This window comes from Staurois parvus, unplaced genomic scaffold (assembly GCF_062004578.1).
Source record: "Staurois parvus isolate SC_StPar_1 unplaced genomic scaffold, SC_StPar_1.0 ptg000606l, whole genome shotgun sequence".
Taxonomy (NCBI): Eukaryota; Metazoa; Chordata; class Amphibia; order Anura; family Ranidae; genus Staurois; species Staurois parvus.
In genome coordinates this window covers 98908-123280 of record NW_028318402.1, presented here as the reverse complement: position 1 = coordinate 123280, position 24373 = coordinate 98908, and the positions used below count along the sequence as shown (strand labels likewise).

General features: G+C 46.6%; 1 protein-coding gene across 1 annotated transcript in view; it reads right to left on the bottom strand.

Moving 5' to 3' along the window:
* The window catches only part of LOC149449725 (class I histocompatibility antigen, F10 alpha chain-like), a 59591-nt gene extending 57904 nt beyond the window's left edge, over positions 1 to 1687 (bottom strand). The window contains exon 1 of the mRNA XM_089692839.1: positions 1578 to 1687. Coding sequence (XP_089548965.1) covers positions 1578 to 1632 — 55 coding nt within the window. The 5' untranslated portion in view covers positions 1633 to 1687. The remainder of the gene's footprint in view (positions 1 to 1577) is intronic.
* Between the last annotated feature and the right edge of the window lie 22686 nt (positions 1688 to 24373).

The following is a 24373-nucleotide window of genomic DNA, read 5'->3' as shown; positions in this document are numbered from 1 at the left end:
TTACCTTTGCTCCGCGCGTTCCTCTCGCCGTCTTCCCGCGCCGTTCCGGTGTAGCATGAAAATCTGTCTCCTAGGAGGATCTGTCCCCCTCGACGTATCTGCGCATGTGCCAGTTTCAGGCATTAGCAGCCGATCGGCGATCTCCGGCACATGCGCAGATACGTCGAGGGGGACAGATCCTCATAGGAGACAGATTTTCATGCTACACGGCGGACTGTGAGAGGAGCCTAGCGGGAGCCTAGCTCCGCGGGCCGGATTAAAAGGTCCGCCGGGCCGTATACGGCCCGCGGGCCGTAGTTTGCCCATTGCTGGTCTAGGGGGAGGACAGAGTTAGGTGTACTAGCAGATTTGGATATACTAACACATTGAAACCAAACTCCAGCTCACACTGCAGATACAGCAAACTGTTTGTTTTTCTTATGGGGGGTCCGACCCGGTACTAGCAAGGGGTACCTAATAAAGTGTCTGGGGAGTGAATATTCCATTCTTTGTAGACAATGTAACTTTCACAGAAATCAATCAATATAAATGTATTTTTTTGACCAAAGACATCTGGCAGAATACATTTTGGTCTAAATTTATGAAGAAATTTGATTTTATTGGATATGTTTTGTAAAAGAAAGTGGAACACTTTTTTTTATTTCAAGATTTTCAGACTTTTTAATTACATAACAGAAAATAAAAAACCCAGAAGGTGACCGAATCCCACTAAAAGAAAACTCTATTTGTGTTACAAGAAATGATATAAATGTATCTGGGTACAGAGTGTCATTACCGAGCAATTGCCAGTTAAAGTAGCACAGTGCTGAATATCACAAAATGTCATGAAGGGGGTAGAACCTTCTAGAGGTCAGGAGGTTGCACTACTTTCTGTATTAGAGCTTTTCAGACTAATAAGTTGCAGTAAATTGTTAACATGTATATTTGTACCACACATGGCTGCAACACACAGGACAGCTTTCAATGAGCAGCACAGTGGGTAAGTGGTTAGCACTTCTGCCTGGCAGCACTGTGGTTGTTGGTTCAAATCCCAACCACAGCACTACCTGCTCAGAGTCTGCATGTTCTCCCTGTGCCTGTGTCTACCAATCTAAAGACATGCTGATAAATAAATTGTCCCTAGTATGTATGAATGTGAGTTATGGACCTTAGATTGTACCCCCCTTGAGGGTCAGGGACTGATGTGAATGTACAATATATATAAATTGATGGCGGTATACAGGAACCTATAATCGATGTTTTGTGATCGGCACCACAATGTGTATGCAGAGTGATCACAACACCCGCCTGTCTGCACACCACAGCCCAGAGATACCAGCTGTCTGGGTGCTGTGCTGCCCTGATAACAAGGAGCAGATCCGGCTGTATTGTGCACCCAGGTGATGTCATAGTATACAGATGCCATGGTGTGGCCCTTCAGACATGTTGGGGCCACGCTTGAGGCTGTTTGTGAAGATGACATCACTGTATCCACTGCACTGCTTTGTCTTCAACACTCAGAAGTATTTATCATCACAATTCCTCCACCAATCACTGATCAGAATACATCACACAGCCCCTCCCCTCCCTGTACTCACCACAACACCCCCCTGACACCCCCAGAACAATCAGGATGAGGGGGGTCACCTTCATCCTCCAGGATGTGATAGACACAGAGGCACAACTTCACAACCAGGAAAGTCCCACACCAACCCCCCCTCTCCGTGTACAGGGGGGCAGAGCTCTGTGCTGATTGGAGGAACCTTGTGCTTTGTCCAATAGGAAAATAAAAGGATTGCTGATTAGCAGTTGCCAGGAAGACAAATATTGAAAAGGATCGCAAAGCTGAAACCACAAAGAGAAAATACATTATATTGCCAAAAGTATTGGGCCCGCCCTCCAAGTCATGTGATTCAGGTGTTCCAATCCCCTCCATGGTCACAGGTGTATCAAATCATCACCTAGGCATGCAGACGGCTTCTACAAACATTTGTGAAAGAATGGGTCGCTCTCAGGAGCTCAGTGACTCCAAGCGTGGTCCCGTGATAGGTTGTCACCTGTGCAATAAGTCCATCCGTGACATTTCCTGGCTACTAAATATTCCACAGTCACCTGTTAGTGGGATTATAACAAAGTGGAAGCAACTGGGAACAACAGCAACTCAGCCACCAAGTGGTAGGCCACGTCACATGACAGAGCGGGGTCAGCGCATGCTGAAGCGCACAGTGCGCAGAAGTCGCCAACTGTCTGCAGAGTCAATAGCTAAAGACCTCCAAACTTCATGTGGCCTTCAGATGAGCACAACAACAGTGCGTAGAGAGCTTCATGGAATGGGTTTCCATGGCCGAGCAGCTGCATCCAAGCCTTCCATCACCAAGTGCAATGCAAAGCGTCGGATGCCGTGGTGTAAAGCATGTAAAACATACCTATGCTATGAGGATGTCATGAGGACTTTTTCATGTGCAATATTGTGTGTGAAGATGTGAGGGGGCATTTTATATTGTATATGTTTTAATAAAAATGACTGAATTCCGCTATGGGAGATCTTTGTGTCTCTGAGCATGACCCTGTGATAAAGAGTCAGCATCAGATTAATCAGTGGCTGGAGGAGTTCTGGATGACAGCGCCCTGATGTGGTATCCAGTATGGTCTTCTAGATCAGGTGGCCCCTGAGGGATACGTCTTCTATACAACAAAGCGTGCTGGCCCTTGTGGTCACTGCAAGGAGGTGAGGGGGCACTCAGACCACTTTAGGATTGTGACACCAGTGGCACTCTCACGTTTTTGAAGTTTTTACACTTATGTTTGAAGTGGACTGTTTCATTACTCACTATTACCACTTATTAAGTGTGTTATACTTGCATGAGTTTGTGTTTTAACTGCTGTATATCAATTGAGTCGCTTTTTGGCTTCCCTTTTACATTGGGGACACTCAAGGGGAGTGTATTTATGTATGTTTATCTGTGTGTTTTTTATGTATATTTATCTGTCAGATTTTGCATATGTATATGGTTATATATATATATACATATGCATATTAATACGATCTAGTGCTACACCATATATATTTTTCTAAGTGGTGTAAAGCACGCCACCACTGGACTCTAGAGCAGTGGAGACGTGTTCTCTGGAGTGACCAATCACGCTTCCCTGTCTGGCAATCGATGGACTTGTCTGGGTATGGCAGTTGCCAGGAGAACAGTACTTGCCTGACTGCATTGCGCCAAGTGTAAAGTTTGGTGGAGGGGGCATTTTTCCCCCTCCAGGGGTTGGGCTTGGCCCCCTAGTTCCAGTGAAGGGAACTCTTAAGCGTCAGCATACCAAGACATTTTGGACAATTTCATGATCCCAACTTTGTGGGAAGAGTTTGGGGATGGCCCCTTCCTGTTCCAACATGACTGCACACCAGTGCACAAAGCAAGATCCATAACGACATGGAGGAGCCAGTTTGGGGTGGAGGAACTTGACTGTCCTGCACAGAGTCCTGACCTCAACCCCATAGAACACCTTTGGGATGAATTAGGGAGGAGACTGCGAGCCAGGCCTCCTCCCCCGACATCAGTGCCTGACCTCACAAATGTACTTCTGGAAGAATGGTCCAACCTTCCCATAGACACCCTCCTAAACCTTGTGGATGGCCTTCCCAGAAGAGTTGAAGCTGTTATAGGTGCAAAGGGCGGGGCCAACTCAATATTGAACCCTACGGACTAAGACTGGGGGGCCATTAAAGTCCATGTGTGTGTAAAGGCAGGACGACCAATACTGCGGGCAATATAGTGTATTATTACGGAATGTATATGGGGATTTCTGTCTTCTCCTCTATTATTGTTTTTCTGCATATAAACCAATCCAACATATAGAAGTGGAATGAAGTGGAAGTAAAGTGCGTTCCTTGACTTATAATGAAGCGTACCTTGTAGGTAAAATGAATATCTCCGAAGCGTGCGCTGTGTAGGAGATATTGCAGAGAGCAGCAGCAGCCGGAGACGTCACCCACACATGAAGAAATGCATACCCCTGCCGTTCCTTCAGAACTGTATGCCGTGCCCGGTGCTTCCACACGCATGCATGGGAGTGATGTCATTGCAGCTCAGCCAGTCAGATGGCCAGAGAGTGCGAACCCAGAAGGTGGACCAGGTGAAGATGGAAGTCATGTCAGCCGTGACAGCGTGCCGCTGGAGGGGTTCGTTTTAGGGTAAGTCCTTCGTAATGTGCTGGTATGCGATTCGATGCGATGCGATGCATACTGGCACATTATGATATAACCTTGCTGGAGGAATCGTGTTTTTTTTATTTCAAGAGACTTTACTACCGTCTTAAAGCAGAATCAGTGTTACTGAACCCACAACAGTACAATCAGTCTGTATATGCAGTAAAGCATGCTTGTTATACTCACTGTGTACCTAAGGGGTTAATCCTCTGCATTGTGTAAAAGGGCTGTTTGATCCTTTCTTCTCTGTTCCTCCCCTTTTTCAAGCGACCACCACTTATCTCCAGGGTGCACCGTAGGCATTTGCACATGCTCAGTTTGGTGTGTATTGATAGTTTTTTTTGTTTTCTTGGGAGAGTGCATGTGATCCGCACAGGGCCAATCAGAACTGTCCAGACAGAGGTCAGGGGTTCTGCATCCTCCTTACAGGAGAATGAAAACTCCTCCTATAAGACTTAACTAGAGCTCTGCTGGACACTGATAGAAGTCACAAGACTGCTCTAACTGCTGATGAGAAAAGGTATTTAGCAGTTTATATTTACTAAAATAATTGCATTTCTATGTTCTGTGTACTGTGGGAGACCAGATATAGTGAATGTGGGGTCCGGGGAGACCGGGTATAGTGGATGCAGGGTCCGGGGAGACCGGATAAAGTGGATGCAGGGTCCAGGGAGACCGGATATACTGAATGCAGGGTCCGGGGAGACCGGATATAGTGAATGCAGGATCCAAGGAGACCGGATATAGTGGATGCAGGGTCCGGGGAGACCGGATATAGTGAATATAGGGTCCGGGGAGACCGGATATAGTGGATGCAGAGTCTGGGGAGACCAGATATAGTGAATATAGGGTCCGGGGAGACCGGATATAGTGGATGCTGGGTCTGCGGAGACCGGATATAGTGAATGCAGGGTCCGGGGAGACCGGATATAGTGAATATAGGGTCCGGGGAGACCGGATATAGTGGATGCAGAGTCTGGGGAGACCAGATATAGTGAATATAGGGTCCGGGGAGACCGGATATAGTGGATGCTGGGTCTGCGGAGACCGGATATAGTGAATGCAGGGTCCGGGGAGACCAGATATAGTGAATGCAGGGTCCGGGGAGACCGGATATAGTGGATGCAGGGTCCGGGGAGACCGGATATAGTGGATGCTGGGTCTGGGAAGACCGGATATAGTGAATGCAGGGTCCGGTGAGACGGAATATAGTGGATGCTGGGTCTGGGGAGACCGGATATAGTGAATGCAGGGTCCGGGGAGACCGGATATAGTGAATGCAGGGTCTGGGGAGACTGGATATAGTGAATATAGGGTCCGGGGAGACCGGATATAGTGGATGCAGGGTCCGGGGAGACCAGATATAGTGAATGCAGGGTCCGTGGAGACCAGATATAGTGGATGCAGGGTCCGGGGAGACCAGATATAGTGAATGCAGTGTCCGGGGAGACCAGATATAGTGAATGCAGGGTCCAGGGAGACCAGATATAGTGGATGCAGGGTCCAGGGAGACCAGATATAGTGGATGCAGGGTCCGGGGAGACCAGATATAGTGAATGCAGGGTCCAGGGAGACCAGATATAGTGAATGCAGGGTCCAGGGAGACCAGATATAGTGGATGCAGGGTCCGGGGAGACCAAATATAGTGGATGCAGGGTTGGGGGTTTAGTAACACTTTAAATGGAAAACTGTTTTATCATTTTAAAGTAGGGGAGGGTTATAACCCCTGTCAGTTATTTTTTACATCTGTGTCCCATAGGGAAGATTTCCTTTCACTTCCTGCCCTATACATCCATGACAGGGAGTGAGAGGAAATCCCTTCAAAATAAAGTAGTTCTGTTGTCACTAGAACTATTGTCTCCCCAAAAAGATTTCCCCTTTATTCCTATTCTGGTGACAACCTGGAATTTAGGAATTGCTTTCACGCTCAGTGACAACAGTAACCATGACAGAGAGAGGGTGAACTTCACTAGTGGGGGCACTAACAGTAATAAACACCTGACAGTTGGTCTGATCCCTATCCACTCTGTACAAAATTAAAGAAAGATTTTGCCTTTAGGTATACATTAAAGCTGATTCCATGTTTCCTGTGACTTTAAATAATTTGTTTGGACCAAGCTGGTCCATAGGAAGTATGTCCTTCACTAAGTGCTGCATTGGATCTTAGCGCTGTATGAAGTTTCAGCTACATACAGTACACAGTTCTGGGTTCTGGCTTTGAGACAGAGACTTCCCTTCTCACACCCGGAACAATGCAGAGTCGGGATGAGCAGTGCTCAGCCATTCATAGGCAGCTATGAAAGAATGGTTATGATTGGCTGTTATTGGCTGAGCACCGCTTAGACTGACTGTTTTGTTTCAGGTGTGAGGAGGGGAGTCTCTGTCTCACAGCCAGAACCCAGCACTGTGTACTGTATGTAGCTGAAGATATATACAGCTCATACAGTGCTAAGAGCCTGTTCTGACTCAACTACGAGACGATAAACTTCATCTCCAGCAATGTATACAGCTATATGATGTGGTGTTGAATCTATCTCTTGCATCGGGTCAGACAGTTTAATTCAATGAATAAATTCACATGTTGAGGAAGTCAGATGAGGAAAAACCATTCAAATGTTCTGTTTAATGGAGGATAATCATAGATAGAAAAACGTTAATGTTATAAGCCTCATGAAAAGATGCATACAGGAGGACAGGATACTGTAGGATGACTACCAGAGAGAGGCAGGGGGGAGGGGTATACACAAGTACGGTGAGAGAAAGAGTTCAGCTTAGACAGGAGAAGAAAGATTAAAGACACAGAGCAATAATAAACAAGTGATGGTCACAGAGAAATAATAATAAATCAAATAGTGTAAACACAACAGAGCCAATGTAGAACTTAGTGAAGGAAAGTAGTCCTGGTCCAAACGAACTACGAAGGGCATTCAAGTCAAACCGGGACTTTTAATTTTACAGGTATAAAAAGGGATACCAGTGTGGCGGTACTACATGCAGTAGTACAGGGATGTAGATAAGGGGGGAGTTAGGGGGTTCAACCCCCCCCCCCCAGAAACCTGCCAAAATGCCCAGTCAATGTCTATGCTGCTGTGCCACTCATCCTCAGCACAGTAGAAATGGAGTTATCTGTCAGGTCCGTATCCCTGTTAGGAGCTCAAGCTCTATCAGTTTAATAAGGGGGTCCCGAGAGACCTGAAACTCGCTTGCCCCAGGCACCTACCCCATCCCCTGCAAGGTGCCGATGCTAAGAACAGACGCACAGCACACACATATTGGCAAATGACAGCGCACAGCCAAAGGAACTCGGACTCCTCCTCTGCTCTGCAGAACCAAAGGGAGAGCAGGGAGGCAGAACTTCTCCTGCTTCTGTGACACCCTGAATCTAAGGTCTGGTAAGTGGAAAGGCATAGACCTTCTGTTTGGTGGAAGGAGGACGTGAGAATTCATGCCTTTGAAAGTTTCTTTTGGTGGGGGGTTAGGGAAAGAGGATGGTTTCACTTTTGGGAAGGGGGGTAGTTTTATGTGTGGAAGTTTACAGAGGGGTGGTTATACGCAGAGACTTGCTTTTAAGGGGGGGGGGGATTGCTTGAACGAAGGGAGGTTTTCTTTAGGTTTAGGAATTTTTGCCTAGGAGGGTCTTGCCAGATTTTTTTTTGGGGGGGGGGGGGGTTTAGAGACGGGGGGCTATATTTGCTGGGAGAAGGGGAGATGGTTGGGGTGGGGTTGGTAGGTTGCTTTAGGAGGGAGTTTTGCTTGGAGGAGGATAATTTAGTTTTTAGGGGGCTGCTGGAGGAAAAAGGGGTGCTTTGGGCAGAGATGTGCCTAGTGTAGGGAGGTTTTTATTGAATGGCAGATATTTTTGCTTAGGGGGAGGGGGAACACATGGTCACCGGTGTAGCAATCATGCACACAGAGATGGACGCGGTCATCCATTTTGCTCCAAACCCCTCCATTTTGTATCTCTCTCTCTCCCAAATCAGTCTTACTCTTCCGATTTCCCCCCTTCCTCAGGAATGTGGTCGGTGTGTGTTTGCAGAAATCACAGGCAACAAACTCATTGGGAGGGCGTCATGGCTATAAACCTCACTAGCTAGGTTCCCTGATGTCTGCCAGACTCTTGCTAGAGAAGGGCTCGTAAAGCCATAAACCGAGCCCTCACTGAGCTTCAAAAGGAGGTCGTAAAAACATACTTACATTTAAAATCTCACTTTTCAATATAAGTTTATATCTTCAAATAGAAAATATTTACACAAACATGGAGCACATATTCGGACGGCTGACTTTAAAATAAGTCTCCTGGTATATTACAACCCCTAGCTGGCATATACAGGAGAGCAGAAAATTATATCTCTGTAACCATTCAAGCGGATATTTCATATCTAACCATTCAGCAGAAGATTCTGCGTATTAATCTACTCGTGGATAGAATGTTATATGTATCCAGGGTAAGTTATGAACCATATTATAATTTGTGCAGGCTTTGGTCATAGCCTGAGGTCTCCACCTACAACTCCCTTCCCAAATGAGGCGATTGGTTCTCTGTTTCAGGGAGACACCCTGTGGAGTTGCTAGAAAAAGCTGAGCTGAGTTAAGGGAGTTGAAGAATTCTCCCTTTTTAACATCGGAACGAACGTTGGGAGATAAGGCATCCTTTTGGCTCATGAAACCTGATATGCTTAAACCAGGACGTTTGGCAAGTACTTTAACCCTCTAAACCTCTTTCTGTTATCTCTTTGCTGTGCTATTGTTTTCTGTATCTATATATATATATATATAGGCTACATCTTTTTCTGTAAATATTTTTATTGCACCCTTTTGACCTTTTAGTAATAAATCTTATTTTCTCAAAGTGTTGAACTGTTTCTAAAGCTCCTTACTGCAAACTAAGAATCCCTACCCCTGAAAAGCGCTACTGTCTGTGTTTTAAATTTCGGTATATCTCTGCCTGCGGTGACAGTGGTACACCGACGATTATTCAACCTTCATAGTGTTATTGCTGATATTGCCGAGTTTCCTCTTTCTCTGTACAAAAAGGAGGTGGTGACAGTGTGAAGGGTTAATTGTGTAATTAACCTGACCCAGTAACAATCACTCCCAGGCAGCCGACACACAGGTTGTGGTCCATTAGCTGGAAAATCTTTGTGCAGGGTGCAGCTGGGCGTGGCATTGTTACGCACGTCACAGCTCGGTTTTAGATTGGCTAGTCCTTCGGTCACAAGTTTGGTGAGAAGAGCTGGGGTCTGACGCTGCGCCCGTCACACTCCTCACTGGCTATGATGTCCTGAGGTTACCTGCAGGTTGGGATACATGTCATGTCATGTTACTTGCAGGTCGGTATACATGTCATGTCATGTTGCCTGCTGGTCGGGATACATGTCATGTCATATTACCTGCAGGTCGGGATACATGTCGTCATGTTACCTGCAGGTCGGGATACATGTCATGTCATGTTACCTGCAGGTCAGGACACATGTCATGTCATGTTACCTGCAGGTCGGGATACATGTCATGTTACCTGCAGGTCGGGATACATGTCATGTCATGTTACCTGCAGGTCGGGATACATGTCTGCCCTCGGACCCAATCTCTCTGCATCCAGGCTTGGACATTTGTCCCTAACAGCAGGTAACCTCATGACGGGCAGATACATGTTCACAGCAGTGGACAGCCTTGGCTCTCAGCCTGCCACTCAGGTGTACAGGAAGGTATTGGCAGTATACTTGCAGCACCATGGAAATCTACAATGTATGAGTGAGACCTAAGACTGGATATTACCTAACCTTACTGTACAACCCGAGCAGGTCTTTGTGAAGCTGTGTCAGTGGGAGGAATAGTGCTTTATTGTTGGTGTCAGTGGGAGGAATAGTGCCCCATTGTTGGTGTCAGAAGGAGGAATAGTGCCCCATTGTTGGTGTCGGTGGGAGGAACAGTGCTCCATTGTTGGTGTCGGTGGGAGGAATAGTGCCCCATTGTTGCTGTCAGTGGGAGGAATAGTGCCCCATTGTTGGTGTCGGTGGGAGGAACAGTGCTCCATTGTTGGTGTCAGTGGGAGGAATAGTGCTCCATTGTTGGTGTCAGTGGGAGGAATAGTGCCCCATTGTTGGTGTCAGTGGGAGGAATAGTGCCCCATTGTTGGTGTCAGTGGGAGGAATAGTGCCCCATTGTTGGTGTCAGTGGGAGGAATAGTGCCCCATTGTTGGTGTCGGTGGGAAAAATGATGCCTTATCTATGTTGTCAGTGAGATGAGTAGTGCCTTGTATAAGTGGGAGGAATAATACCCCAAGGGCCAGATAAAGCCAAGCAAAGGGCCACATCTGACCCATGGGCCACACTTTGGAGATGACTTCTCTGCACCAATACACCATGAGTACGGGGTGCCTAGTGATGCCCCTCAAAATCAGGTGCATGACACCCTACATTTACAATATGTCCTCAGTCTCCTGGGTTGAAAGACAGTAAGTGTGAGTTCACCTGGAATATTGAGGACATATTCTGTTTACTAATGTGGGGGCCGAACTGAGAAGGGGGTGAGTACTGGACCCAGCACTGCTCTAACCTCTCGGGGGCCAACAATGGCTGCTTCCATACTTGTCGCTTTAAGCAATCAAATTCATCTGAAGTCCATTCATTTATAATGTGAAAGGAAGTGACCTCTGAGAGAAAAATGATCATCTGTCACTTCCTTCTATATAAACCAATTCCAACCACAAGAGCGACTGCGATGAGAACAGCAGCACAGGCAATGCCAAGAATCCCAGCAAGGGGGCGCCATTGTCAGGTTCTGAAAGAGAGAGACCCATGAGATGGAGGGAACACTGAGAATCTGAAGGTTCAGGGAATGATACTTTATATAGAAGACATGTCATATTTAGATCTCATGCACACGGATGGTGAGAGGGGGAATATATGTCCAGTGTAAAGTTCTGGGGGTGTTCTCATGCCTGGGGAGTCGCAGGTTCCATGTACAGTCCGCCATAAAACTGAATGGCTGTATGTATTCTTGTCAATGATTCTGTGCATCTCTGTTCCCCCACACGTGTACATATGACAGAATTACCATACACTGACCCGCTGTGTACCCACATGCATTGTACACACGTGTGGGGGGTAAATGCCGATGGGCAGAAGCATGCGTGTTGACAAGCAAAGACTGCACACAGCCAACCACTAGAATGACAGGCTGTACATGACACCTGCAGCTTCTAAGGTGCCGGAAAACTCCTGGAGTCGTACGCTGGGCTTGTCTTTACCTTCCAACTGAAATCAGCTGACAGATTATTTGCAGTTACATCATCTGACAGTAATGCAGGCCATAGACGGGTCATTTATCTGCCGAATTTTCGTCCGAAAGAATAATCAGCCGATATTTGCACCATTAGTGGGCAATGTCATCGGCCGATTTTCCCAGTTCTTTCTCGTTTCTTTTATTGGTCATGCTGGAAAATCTACAAAAAACGGCTGATTTTCGTAAGTATTGGTGGCAACAGAACGGCCAAATTGTTGGCCGAAAAACGACCCGTCTATGGCCTGCATAAGGCTGGTTTACCTTTGCAGTTGGAGGTTGCGGTTGAGCCAACATTTTTATTGCCCTCCAACTGCTCCTACTGATACTGCCATGGTAGTGAGTGGGATGTTCACTCCACAGCCAGGATGCTTTACAAACGATCCCCTTTGGGTTCACATGTGGGTCTTTGGAGGTTACAATAGGCAGCATCATGCTTCCTCACCCCGTGTCAAATGTCCTTTGAAGAGTGATCCACTGCACATCACTCTTTAGAGGGCACTGCTGGTGTAAACAATCCCAAAACCAAGTTCCCACCCACAGACTTATGTTATCAGCCACGTCGCTCATGTAAAACACGTATCATTTGTTTCCAGGTATCAATCCCGTCCGCTGTCATTGGCCAGGCTGCGATGATGTCACTCCCGCGTATGCACAGGAGCAGAGGCGTCCCTAGGGTTGGTGTCACCCGGTGCGGTAACACCCCCTCTGATGATCCCCACAGAATGGATCGGATCAGCGGATTGAGCATGATGGATCAGACTCCAAACCATTATGCTCAATCCGCAGATCCGATCCATCCTGCGGGGATCGTCGGCTTGCTTTACAACTTACTTTTTCTTGGAGCGGGTCCGGTGTCACCCCGTGCTGTCGGTGTCACCCAGTGTGGACCGCCCCCCCTGCACCTGCCTCGGGACGCCACTGCGCAGGAGTTCAGTCATCTCCACGCTGCTGAAATGATAGGCTGAGGTGTGCGCACAGCTCAGTGTACAGCGCAGACAGACAGGTACGCAGATATACTGCAGACGTGACATAGTGGCCTGGATTTACTAAAGGCAAATAGACTGTTCACTTTGCAAGTGCGATTGAACTCTTCAAGGGAAGTGAAGCTTCACCTCATTTACTAGGAACACCCAATCACATGCAAGGGAATTAAATACAACAGCATGTTTCCTTGCACATGATTGGACGATGGAGTAAGCAGAGTGTTGCCTCATTTACTAAGCTCTGGAGCAAATTCCCCAGCAAGTACAACTGCACTAGCAAAGTGACCAGTCTATTTGGCTTTAGTAAATCAGCCCCAGTATGCCTCGTCTGCATTACAAATCCTGTTTACTTTTTCCACACTAAAGTTACACTGGAACTCCTTTTTCCTCTCGGTGCCGGGGGGGGGGGGGGGGGGTACTGGCTGCAGTTCTCCTGCACACAGGACTGTAGCCTCACCTTGCCTTAACCGCAGGGATTGGTCCGTGACTATACGTTTCCTAGCAAGGTATAGCGGGCGAGAAACCATAATATACACTCCTGGTTGGTACTGTTCAGCCTCTACTGCCCCTAAGAGGCATATGACGGGATCTAGCTGAACATAAGATTGGGAAACTAAGGAGAAGGGACATAAAACCTCGGCCCAATATCTAGCGAGCTTTGGACAATGCCAAAACATATGAGTCTCCCTGGTGTAGGTTACATTTTGGACATAAGGGTGTGTCTCTCCTGCCCCAGATCTACAATCTCTCTGGAGTCCTATAAACAGTTGAGTAATCCTGTGCGCTGGAAGCTTCTCTTCACACAGAATACCCAATCACATGCAAAGAAAATATAATAAACTGCACTTTTGCTTGCGCATGATTGGATGATGGACGTCAGCTGAGCTTCCCCTCATTTACTGACCTGGAACAACTGCTCTTACAAAGTGCACAGTCTATCTGCCTTTAGTAAATCAAACTCAGACTGTCTATCAGTGCAATCAGCACTTTTCAAAACTGCGTACACTGTGGAAGAATCATATATAAAATATACCTGCTCTAGTGGTGCCCAGTACAGAGCACATATATCAGGAGGCAGGAATAAATACACGTTACATTGATATTTTGTTAAATTCCACTTAAAAAAGACCTAAACATTTTTTTTTAATATCTTTCCAACCATAAAGGCAGACCTCAGGTGCATTCATGATTAGCTTTTTTTTAATTAAACTTTCTTCTACTTTCTTAGAAAGAACATCCTCCAGGCTGCTGTGGTCCACATGACAGGAGTAAGAGTCTCCCTCCTTGGTTGGCACTTCCACACTGACTCTTGTCTGATAGGTGCCATCAGGATGGGGGAGAATTGGAGTCATTTCATCTGAAGGAACATGGTCCTCCCCAGTCCTTGTCCTATATACGGTCAGCATTTCTTCATACATTAACTAGAATCTCAGTTTTTAGGTCTTCTGAAAAAGCTTTGTACCTAATTTACACATTTTTTTATGTTGATTATAGAGGGATATGGAGGGTGATTTGGTGTCCCCCCTTTGCAGTGAGCATCATGAGATGGATATTTGACCACCCTTGCCCTTCCGATGGCTCACACCATTGAATACAGCATAGCCAGGAAAATAATTTATCCAGAGACACTCCAGCCTAAAGCAGGGACCCTACAGGTGTATTTCTGCTAGTAAGGCCTCTCTAAGAATGTTCTGTTTGGGAGTTTTCAGTATCACATTATCTGCTAGATTATGTTGTGTAGACTCAAGAATGTTGTGTCAGAGGTGTGACACAGGAAAGTCTGCCTGTCTGTTAGCTGGCCAATACCCGAGGTGTTTGTTAAAGTGTTACTAACCCCCGGACCCTGCATTCTCTATATCTGGTCTCCCCGGACCCTGCATTCACTATATCCGGTCTCCCCGGACCCTGCATTCTCTATATCCGCTCTCCCCGGACCCTGCATTCACTATATCCGCTCTCCCCGGACCCTGCATTCACTATATCTGGTCTCCCAGGACCCTGCATTCACTATATCTGATCTCCCCGGACCCTGCATTCACTATATCCGCTCTCCCCGGACCCTGCATTCTCTATATCTGGTCTCCCAGGACCCTGCATTCACTATATCTGATCTCCCAGGACCCTGCATTCACTATATCTGGTCTCCCCGGACCCTGCATTCACTATATCTGATCTCCCCGGACCCTGCAGTCACTATATCTGGTCTCCCCGAGCCCTGCATTCACTATATCTGGTCTCCCAGGACCCTGCATTCACTATATCTGATCTCCCAGGACCCTGCATTCACTATATCTGGTCTCCCCGGACCCTGCATTCACTATATCTGATCTCCCCGGACCCTGCATTCACGATATCTGGTCTCCCCGGACCCTGCATTCACTATATCCGGTCTCCCTGGACCCTGCATTCACTATATCTGGTCTGCCACAGTACACACAGCATGGAAATGCAATTATTTTAGTAAATATAAACTGCTAAATACCTTTTCTCATCAGCAGTATATAGCGGTCTTGTGCCTTCTATCAGCAGAGCACTGGTTAAATCTTGTAGCAGTTTTTATTCAGCTCTGACTGTCCTATGAGGCTGCATAACCCATGACCCTCTGTCAGGATAGTGTTGATTGGCCCTGTGCTGATCACATGCACCCTCCCCAAAGAAAAAAAACTAGCAATACAAACCAAACTGAGCTTGTGCACAGTGCCTCCTAGGGCTCTGTTCTATCAGCAGATGGATTGGGGTCAGTAGAAGGGGAGGATCAGAGAAGACAGGATCAAACAGCCTTTACACAATGTGCAGGATTAACCCCTTAGGTTCCACAGTGAGTATAACAAGCATTCTTTACTGTATATACAGACTGATTTTACTGTTGTGGGTTTAGTGACACGTTAAGGTTTAGCCTAGACTACCAGGACCAAGCAGGCTGAGCTCTGTTCTTGAAGTGTCCTTAGCCTGCAGGCTGTGCCTGATTAGAAGTTCCTGGGCTGGAGCCCATGTCCAGAGGCCTCGTATTCTCACAGGCTGTGTTCCTGTAGAAGTTGTCATGATCCAGGAAGACCTCACCCTAACAGATCCTATGTGGGACACTAGATATAATGAACAGTGCAGCATTCACTAGAACTGCCACTGACTAAAGCTACCGTCAGAGACCTCGTACAACGCACCCACTAGAACTGCCACTGACTAAAGCGACCGTCAGAGACCTCGTACAGCGCACCCACTAGAACTGCCACTGACTAAAGCGACCGTCAGAGACCTAGTACAGCGCACCCACTAGAACTGCCACTGACTAAAGCTACCATCAGAGACCTCGTACAGCGCACCCACTAGAACTACCACTAACTAAAGCGACCGCCAGAGACCCCGTACAACGCACCCACTAGAACTGCCACTGACTAAAGCTACCGTCAGAGACCTCGTACAGCGCACCCACTAGAACTGCCACTGACTAAAGCTACCGTCAGAGACCTCGTACAGCGCACCCACTAGAACTGCCACTGACTAAAGCTACCGTCAGAGACCTCGTACAGCGCACCCAGTAGAACTGCCACTGACTAAAGCTACCGTAAGAGACCTCGTACAGCACACCCACTAGAACTGCCACTGACTAAAGCTACCGTCAGAGACCTCGTACAGCGCACCCACTAGAACTGCCACTGACTAAAGCTACCGTAAGAGACCTCGTACAGCACACCCACTAGAACTGCCACTGACTAAAGCTACCGTAAGAGACCTCGTACAGCACACCCACTAGAACTGCCACTGACTAAAGAGACCGTCAGAGACCTCGTACAGCGCACCCACTAGAACTGCCACTGACTAAAGAGACCGTCAGAGACCTCGTACAGCGCACCCACTAGAACTTCTGTTTCAGGGAGAGTTACTGTAGCTTGCTGTATACCCCTGAAGATGAATCCCATCCAAGGACTGTCAGCAAGAGAAGGTTTAGAAACAAGCAGATTGTGAGTTCTCCTTCTACTCATTCACTCTATTCCACAATAAAACCCCTTAATAGACACATAAGGACTAGACCGGCATCACTGCAAGAAATGTAACTGCCTGGAGCTGGGTGATCTCACAAAGGGTATGACTTGCAAAGCTCCAGACCCCTCTGAGTGAAGCACTGCACTAGAGGAACCATACAAGTCCCCATACTTCTCACTGATGGGGAAGATCAGCTTCCTAGGTCACCAGGTGCTTAAAAGAGAAGTATGGGATGTTATATTTACACACAATCATACTTACCTAGGTGGATGCAGCATTGGTCCGATGCTGCATCTGTCCCCCGCCGGCTATAAGGGTGAGAACTCAGACATCACATGACCGATGATCGCTGAGTTCTCGCAGCCCCTCTGAGCGGACAGATGTGACTGTCAGTCATCGCTGTCTGCTTTGTTCTCCCCGCGCTCACTGGAGCACTGGGCTGGGGAGGGAGCGGCTGGCTCAGGCTCTCAGTGGATCGCTGAGAGGCTGAGCCAAGTGCTGCTCCAGACTCTGGGGTGGTTCCGGACTTTAAAGTCGGGATCTTTCACCAGCCTGGACCAGATGAGTGACGTCAGAAGACAGGCTTCAGCCCACTGTCAGCTGAAAACAAGTCTCAGGAGTGCAGAACGAACTGCACTCCTCCGATCCACAGAAGTTCAGCCAGAAGAGCTTTGTCTGTACTTCTCCTTTTGGTGAATTCGTGGATGTAAACGGTCTAGAAAAGGTTTATCTCATATGACCCCCAAAACAGGATTACATACGTATATATTTTCTTTATTATTACCAGAATTACCAGCCCATTGAGTTAAACATCTGTAGACATAACTGAACTGGATGGACTTTTGTGTTTTTCAGCCAGACTAACTATGATACATAAAATTCATGTAATCACTCCTAAACAAAAGCATCAATGATAATTTAAAAACATAGAACTTGCTGGACCCAAACCAGCGCAGCTTTACTGAGGGCAGATCATGTCAGAAGTATCTGACTGAAATTTGTGATCCCCAATGATGTAGACCAGGGTGGCACTGGGGACATATTTATCTTCATTTTAGTAAAGGCAACTCAAGGATCTCAGAAGTTGTACAAGATACGGCTCGGTTCAGTGGATATGCAGCTGGATAAAGGATAATAGATATGGAAGTGTGGTTGTTAATGGTGGTCATTTGGAACAGAGACCAGTCACTAGCTGTACTCTATTGGGATTGGTCAGTTGGTGGTGGAGATGATGCGATTACCACCACAGTGATCAGGGAGCCCAAGTAGTGCAAGACTGCAGAGGGGTTGATATATTGATACTTGGAGGATACAGCCAAGAGGTTATTTCATGTGATGTCTTATTCCTATTAAGGGGGAGACATTTTTGATCCGCCATGGTATAGGGACACCGTTTTGAATTTTGGTTCAGATTTTGCTGAGTGTATTTTTATATACTGCCATGACTTTGGGTGAGAGAGATTGATTTATTTTGATCTCCCAGCTTGTCTGGAGGTTCAGGGTCCATGTTCTAATAATATAAAACACACACATACAACAGTCCTACCATTTATTAACCACTTGCTCTCCAGAGGATTTACCCCCCCCCCCCCTTCCTGATGAGGCCATTTTTACTGCGCTGAGTTACTTTAACTGACAATTGCGTGGTCATGCAAAGCTGCACCCAAATTACATTTACATCCTTTTTTTCCCACGAACAGCTTTTTTTTTTCAGGTGGTATTTGATCGCCTGTGCACTTTTTATTTTTTGTGCTATAAAAAAAAAAGACTGACAATTTTGAAATAAAAAAATATTTTTGACTTTTTGCTATTAAAGATGTCCAGTAAAAAAAAAAAAAAATTTTGTCTGTACTAGCGGCACTAGGCAGGAAGGGGTTAACATCTGGGGCGATCAAAGAGTTAACTGTGTGCTTGTCAAGAGTTCACCCACACGCCACGCCCACAGCGACTGGCTAACCTAGGCGTGCACGTGTGGCTGTGACTTGGGGTGAGAGGGAATAAGGGGGACTTAGCTTTGAATATATAAAACCGTATATAAGACCAGCCGTGATATACTTCCACAGCCCGCAGTACCTCTTGGTCACCATTGGAGGGAGACTCCACTCCAGATGGCTGACCACACACTGGCAGATACAAATCTTACAGACAATCTGGTGCACTGATTAGAGTTGAGGAGCAGCTTAGCAATCACACACCCTTCTAGGATCCCTCCAGCTATCCTACAGCTAGAACCCCAGTGTTAATCACTCTTCCACTGTCCACACACCCCCACACCAGACACACCACAAACGGTAGCTTGCCACCACCCAACAGTTTATCTGCGCAGAACGGTCTGCTGGGACACCCCACACACAGATCTCCGTCTGGCAGATCTGTTACCTTTACAATCTGCACGCAATCTGCCAACACGCAGTGCAATTGCATACAGATTGGCAATGAGTTTGACCGAGCATATAAAGGCACTAACATAAAATACAATCTAATCTCTCCGAAGATATGAGCCCATGCTTAAATACACAGAAGTCACTTATTAATTTTAAGATTTAATATCCCGAAAGTGGGCAGTGCATAAAATATGTATAAAGTATAAAAAGTTAAAGAAAATACAAAAAATACAAGAAGACACACATTGACTATTCACTATAAAATAAAAGCGAAAACAGAAATAAAACTTTTACCTGATTTATCCTGCGACTGGAGCAAGTCAGAAAAAGTCCGTAATCCGTTAGTCGATCGAACCAGCTCCGTACGAATTACAATATCCGGGTCCTCAATTTATAGGGATATGGATGTAGGCGGGACATTAGTCCACGGCCAATTGACCCTGTGGGGTGTTCCTGTACCCGCCCACAGGATGTTCTGGGTGCTGACCTGCCCAAAGTCAATTGGACCAAGACCAGCTTGAATCACCAAGTCGGGGATTGGATTTTCGATACAAGCGCATCAATCGGATCGTGACAGTGCCAATCACTGTTCCGTTATCGCACTCCAGTGCCACATAACCATTTCCTGCATTTTTCTGGCATTCTACATAGGCCACAAATATAGTTTGTATATTCCCATGTAGCCTACAGAGTGCCCCATCAGAAGGAAGTATTTTCATCTCTCTGCAACTAATATTTTAGCTTTTATGAGGGATAAAACATACTCCTTTGATCCCCTGATATACTTCAAAGCTCTTGTCTCCCACTGTCATGAAGCCAACCTGTCTCCAGCCGTTTCCTTCCCGGTTTCTCCAGAAGGTGACAAAAACTTATTAGGCCCAGGTGCCACTTCCAGAGGAAGCTAGTCCCTTCAGATGCTAATTGATGACCATCTGTCTCTGAACACCTTATTTCTTTAATGACAAGGACTGAAACTACATTTAGGATTACATATTGCTACAGGTCACCTCTCTCAAATCTGTACATTTTATGTCACAGTGCTGTTTTACTTTGAGGCTGTGTGCTGTGCTTCACTGTAAGCACACGGCTTTGTATGACTCTGCTATGCTATGCCATACAAAGCAGTGTGCAGGAGCTAACAGGGGAGAGATCTGTATTGTTTACATACTGGTCTCTCCCCCGTCGGAAATCCTCAGAGACCACTGGGTGCAGGTGGGGGATCACCGGCCCGGGACACGGCGATTGATAGCCGAGGCCACCATTAGCTATGCAGGTAGGGAGCATGCGCCCCCTTCCCGGACCTGCAAAAATCATATTATATATATACTGTATACATATATATATATGCACACAATTTTGCACACTCGCGCCGCCCTGTAGCAGTATTTCTGCTATAGGGCGGCACAGAAGCGGTTACAATCCTAATAACCGTTCGGCATTTGTTCTCCCCATGGCTTTGGTGTGGAAGTATGTGCACCCGTTTTTGTTTAAATACAGTCACTGGCTGTGTACCACAAGGCTTTGTATGTGGTAATGTTCTGTTTAGCTTTCTTGAAGGTTTGGCCATGAAAGGAATGTCTTTTGCTGATGATACAAGGGTTGATGTTCCTTGTGATTTTGTAGGATCAAACATGATTTAGCAGAGAATGGTGAAAGCAATGGAAACTGTGGTTCAACAACTTTAAATGTCCTTTGGCCCTTTGTGAAAAAATAATTCTTTGATAAAAATATTGGGGGTACAGCGTTGCCCAAAACTACAGTAAGTACAGAGTAAATAGATTTGGAGTTGTGTATTTCAGATATTCGGAAAATGAGCAGTGTGGCTCCAAACATTTTTGGGGGTGCTGTGCTGCTTCCCCAAGAGGGAGTGCTAATGCAGCACGTGGAGCACCACCTATCGCGCATGTGTGGGCATGGCCAAAGAGTGGGTGTGGCCAGCACACCCATTCACTGCTTGTTCACATACCACTCACTACCCTACAGCTTGGCAGTGTCTTCTTTTAATGTAGGCTAAGTTTATATTTGTAAAGTGTTTTTTTTAATACAGTTGTGGCCAAAATTATTCAACCCCCAATGCTGTAAAGGGGTTTAGGGACTATAGTGTACATTTGGAATTGTATTCAGAATCAAATCCTACAAGGACGTTGTAACTACCCAAATGCAACTAAAATGACATCAATTGTTTATGTAATACAGTAGTAAATGGTTCTTATGTGGTTTCTTCATTGCCACAATTATTCAACCCCTTAAAGACTACCACTCTGAAGAACAGAGGTTCATACAGGTGCTTTCCATCAGGTATTGAAAACACCTGTGGATGTCACCGAGCAGCAATCAAGCATAATAAGCACCAATTAGGCAGCTTTAAAATGACTGTGATACTCAGCTCCTTCTAGACATTTACTGGTGTGGTTACAAACATGGTGAAGGCAAGAGAATGGTCCAGGAAGACAAGAGAAGAGGTGATTTCTCTTCACAGGAAGGGCAATGGCTATAAGAAGATTGCAAAGATGTTAAACATACCAAGAGACACCTTAGGAAGCATCATTCGCAAATTCAAGGCAAAGGGCACTGTTGAAACGCTACCTGGTCGTGGCAGAAAGAAGATGCTGACTTCGACTGCTGTGCGCTACCTGAAGCGTAGAGTGGAGAGAAGTCCCCGTGTGACTGCTGAGGAACTGAGAAAAGATTTGTCAGATGTGGGTACAGAAGTTTCAGCCCAGACAATAAGACGCACACTGCGTAATGAAGGCCTCCGTGCCAGAACTCCCAGGCGTACCCCCTTGCTGTCTCCAAAGAATAAGAAGAGTCGACTGCAGTATGCCAAAAGCCATGTGGACAAACCACAAAAGTTGTGGGATAGTGTTCTGTGGACTGATGAAACAAAATTAGAACTGTTTGGGCCCATGGATCAACGCTATGTTTGGAGGAGGAAGAACAAGGCCTATGATGAAAAGAACACCTTGCCTACTGTGAAGCATGGTGGAGGGTCAATCATGCTTTGGGGCTGTTTTGCTTCTGCAGGTACAGGGAAGCTTCAGCGTGTGCAAGGTACCATGAATTCTCTTCAGTACCAGGAGATATTGGATGGAAACGTGATGCAGTCCGTCACACACCTGAGGCTTGGGAGACGTTGGACCTTTCAACAGGACAATGATCCCAAGCATACCTCCAAGTCCACTAGAGCATGGTTGCAGAGGAAAGGCTGGAACATTTTGGAGTGGCCATCGCAGTCACCAGACTTAAATCCGATTGAGAACCTCTGGTGGGACTTAAAGAAAGCAGTTGCAGTGCGCAAGCCTAAGAATGTGACTGAACTGGAGGCCTTTGCCCATGAAGAATGGGCGAAGATACCCGTAGATCGCTGCAAGACACTTGTGTCAAGCTATGCTTCACGTTTAAAAGCTGTTATAACTGTAAAAGGATGCTGTACTAAGTACTAAGATTGAATGTCACTTGGGGGTTGAATAAAACTGATAATGCTGTGAGCACAGAAAAGACATTTGTGGTTATTTCATTATAACTGTTATGTTATATTTGTCTGACCTACAAGTGCCTCTTTAATGTAAATGTAAGCAAGATGACTGAATGATCAAAAGCAATGTCAAACTGGCCAAAACACTCAATTTCAGTGGGGGTTGAATAATTTTGGCCACAACTGTATATATTTTTAACATTTTCTTACTATTTAATTAGGCCTTGCTAGTTAATGTCTTTAAAAAAAAAGCCTTGAACCCCTGAGATGTTTGATATCTTTCATGTTGTTTAGATAGATCTCCACCTCTCAAAGATTGCCTTCCCCTGATTTAGGGGCTTTATTCACATGTCACCAAGTCAGCTGCCAACTTTGTAATGAAATCCTGCGATCAGCTTCTACCAAGATTCATCCAGGCCCTCAGCCCTGCTTCCATGGAGGCCTCAGAAACAGCTTCACAGTCCATGGACTGCCTAATGACAGTAGCCCCTCAGGCTTGGAACCCTCCTGGGCAGAGACAGCCCAGCTCTCCAGTGTTTCAAACTATCTATTCCCTGTCCATCCCCCTTCTGGACATTCCTCTATAGGGACTGGCTGAAGCATGATAAATATTTACGTTGAACATTTGAATTTTCCCTCCTTATACTTTGGAAGCTTCTTTCAGAGGCAGGGAGAAGCAATCAAACTCCCAACCTGTGAAACCCTGAACAGCCCAAAACAAACAGTCTCTGCTCCCTTGTTTACAGGAGACAAAAACTACATTTGCCTAGCATCCTATGCTCGGATGATTCTACATATTCCAGATTACCAGTCCTTAGATGTGGTGGTTGCATTAGCTTTCTTTTTTCCAGATTTTTTCCTTTATGTTCACCTGGTGATCCTGCCAGTAACACATTTCCTTCCTAGTGTGACACTGCTTACCTCTGTATCTAAGTAGAAGCAGTGTTGTCACTATTGGCCAGAATGTATATTAGGACTACAGAAACTTCCCCCTTTCCTTTTCTGCATAAAATGGGGGTTGTAGTTCTCTGAGATTGATGGGAATAATGTAAGTAATTGTAAGCCCTAAGTGTGACGGGAGTGACATTTGGGGGTGGGGGGACCTCTGTGTCAGCTCATGTTCCCCTCATTATGTTTAATTCAACCTGTGCCTGTTAAGGGATTCCCCTCCCCCCTAAAGCATGCGCACATCACCCCCATACTCAAAAAGCCCTCCCTGGACCCCTCTGACCCAAACAACCTCAGACCCATCTCCCTGCTGCCACTCACTTCCGAATTCCTGGAGCGCTTAGTCTACGACCGCCTAAGCGCCCACCTAACTGACAACAACCTCCTTGATCCACTACAGTCCGGCTTCCGTTCCCTACACTCCACCGAAACCGCCCTCCTCAAAATCACCAACGACCTACTAACCGCCAAAGCCAAAGGCGACTACTCTGTCCTCCTCCTCCTGGACCTCTCCGCGGCCTTCGACACAGTTGACCACCCCCTCCTCCTTAATAAACTACTCTCCCTTGGCATCAGAGACACCGCTCTCTCCTGGTTCTCCTCTTACCTATCCCGACGCTCCTTCAGCGTTTCCTACAATGGTGCCACCTCCCCTTCCCTCCCCCTCTCTGTTGGGGTCCCCCAGGGCTCTGTCCTTGGACCCCTTCTTTTCTCCATCTACACCTCCTCCCTTGGCAAACTCATACACTCCCACGGCTTCAACTACCACCTCTACGCCGATGACACTCAAATTTACCTCTCCACCCCCCACCTCACCTCCACTTTCTCTGCCCGCATCACTCACCTCCTGAACGACATCTCTGACTGGATGTCGCTCCATTTCCTCAAGCTTAACCTCTCCAAAACCGAGCTTCTCGTCTTCCCCCCTGCCCCCCCCCCATCCTATCCATCACTACTAACATCACCACCATCAATCCCGCCCCGCAAGCCAAAGTCCTTGGAGTCATTCTGGACTCTAACCTCTCCTTCCAACCTCATGTCAAATCACTTACAAACACATGCAGGCTCCACCTTCGCAAGATCGCCAAGATACGCTCCTTCCTTACCCCAGACACCACTAAACTACTT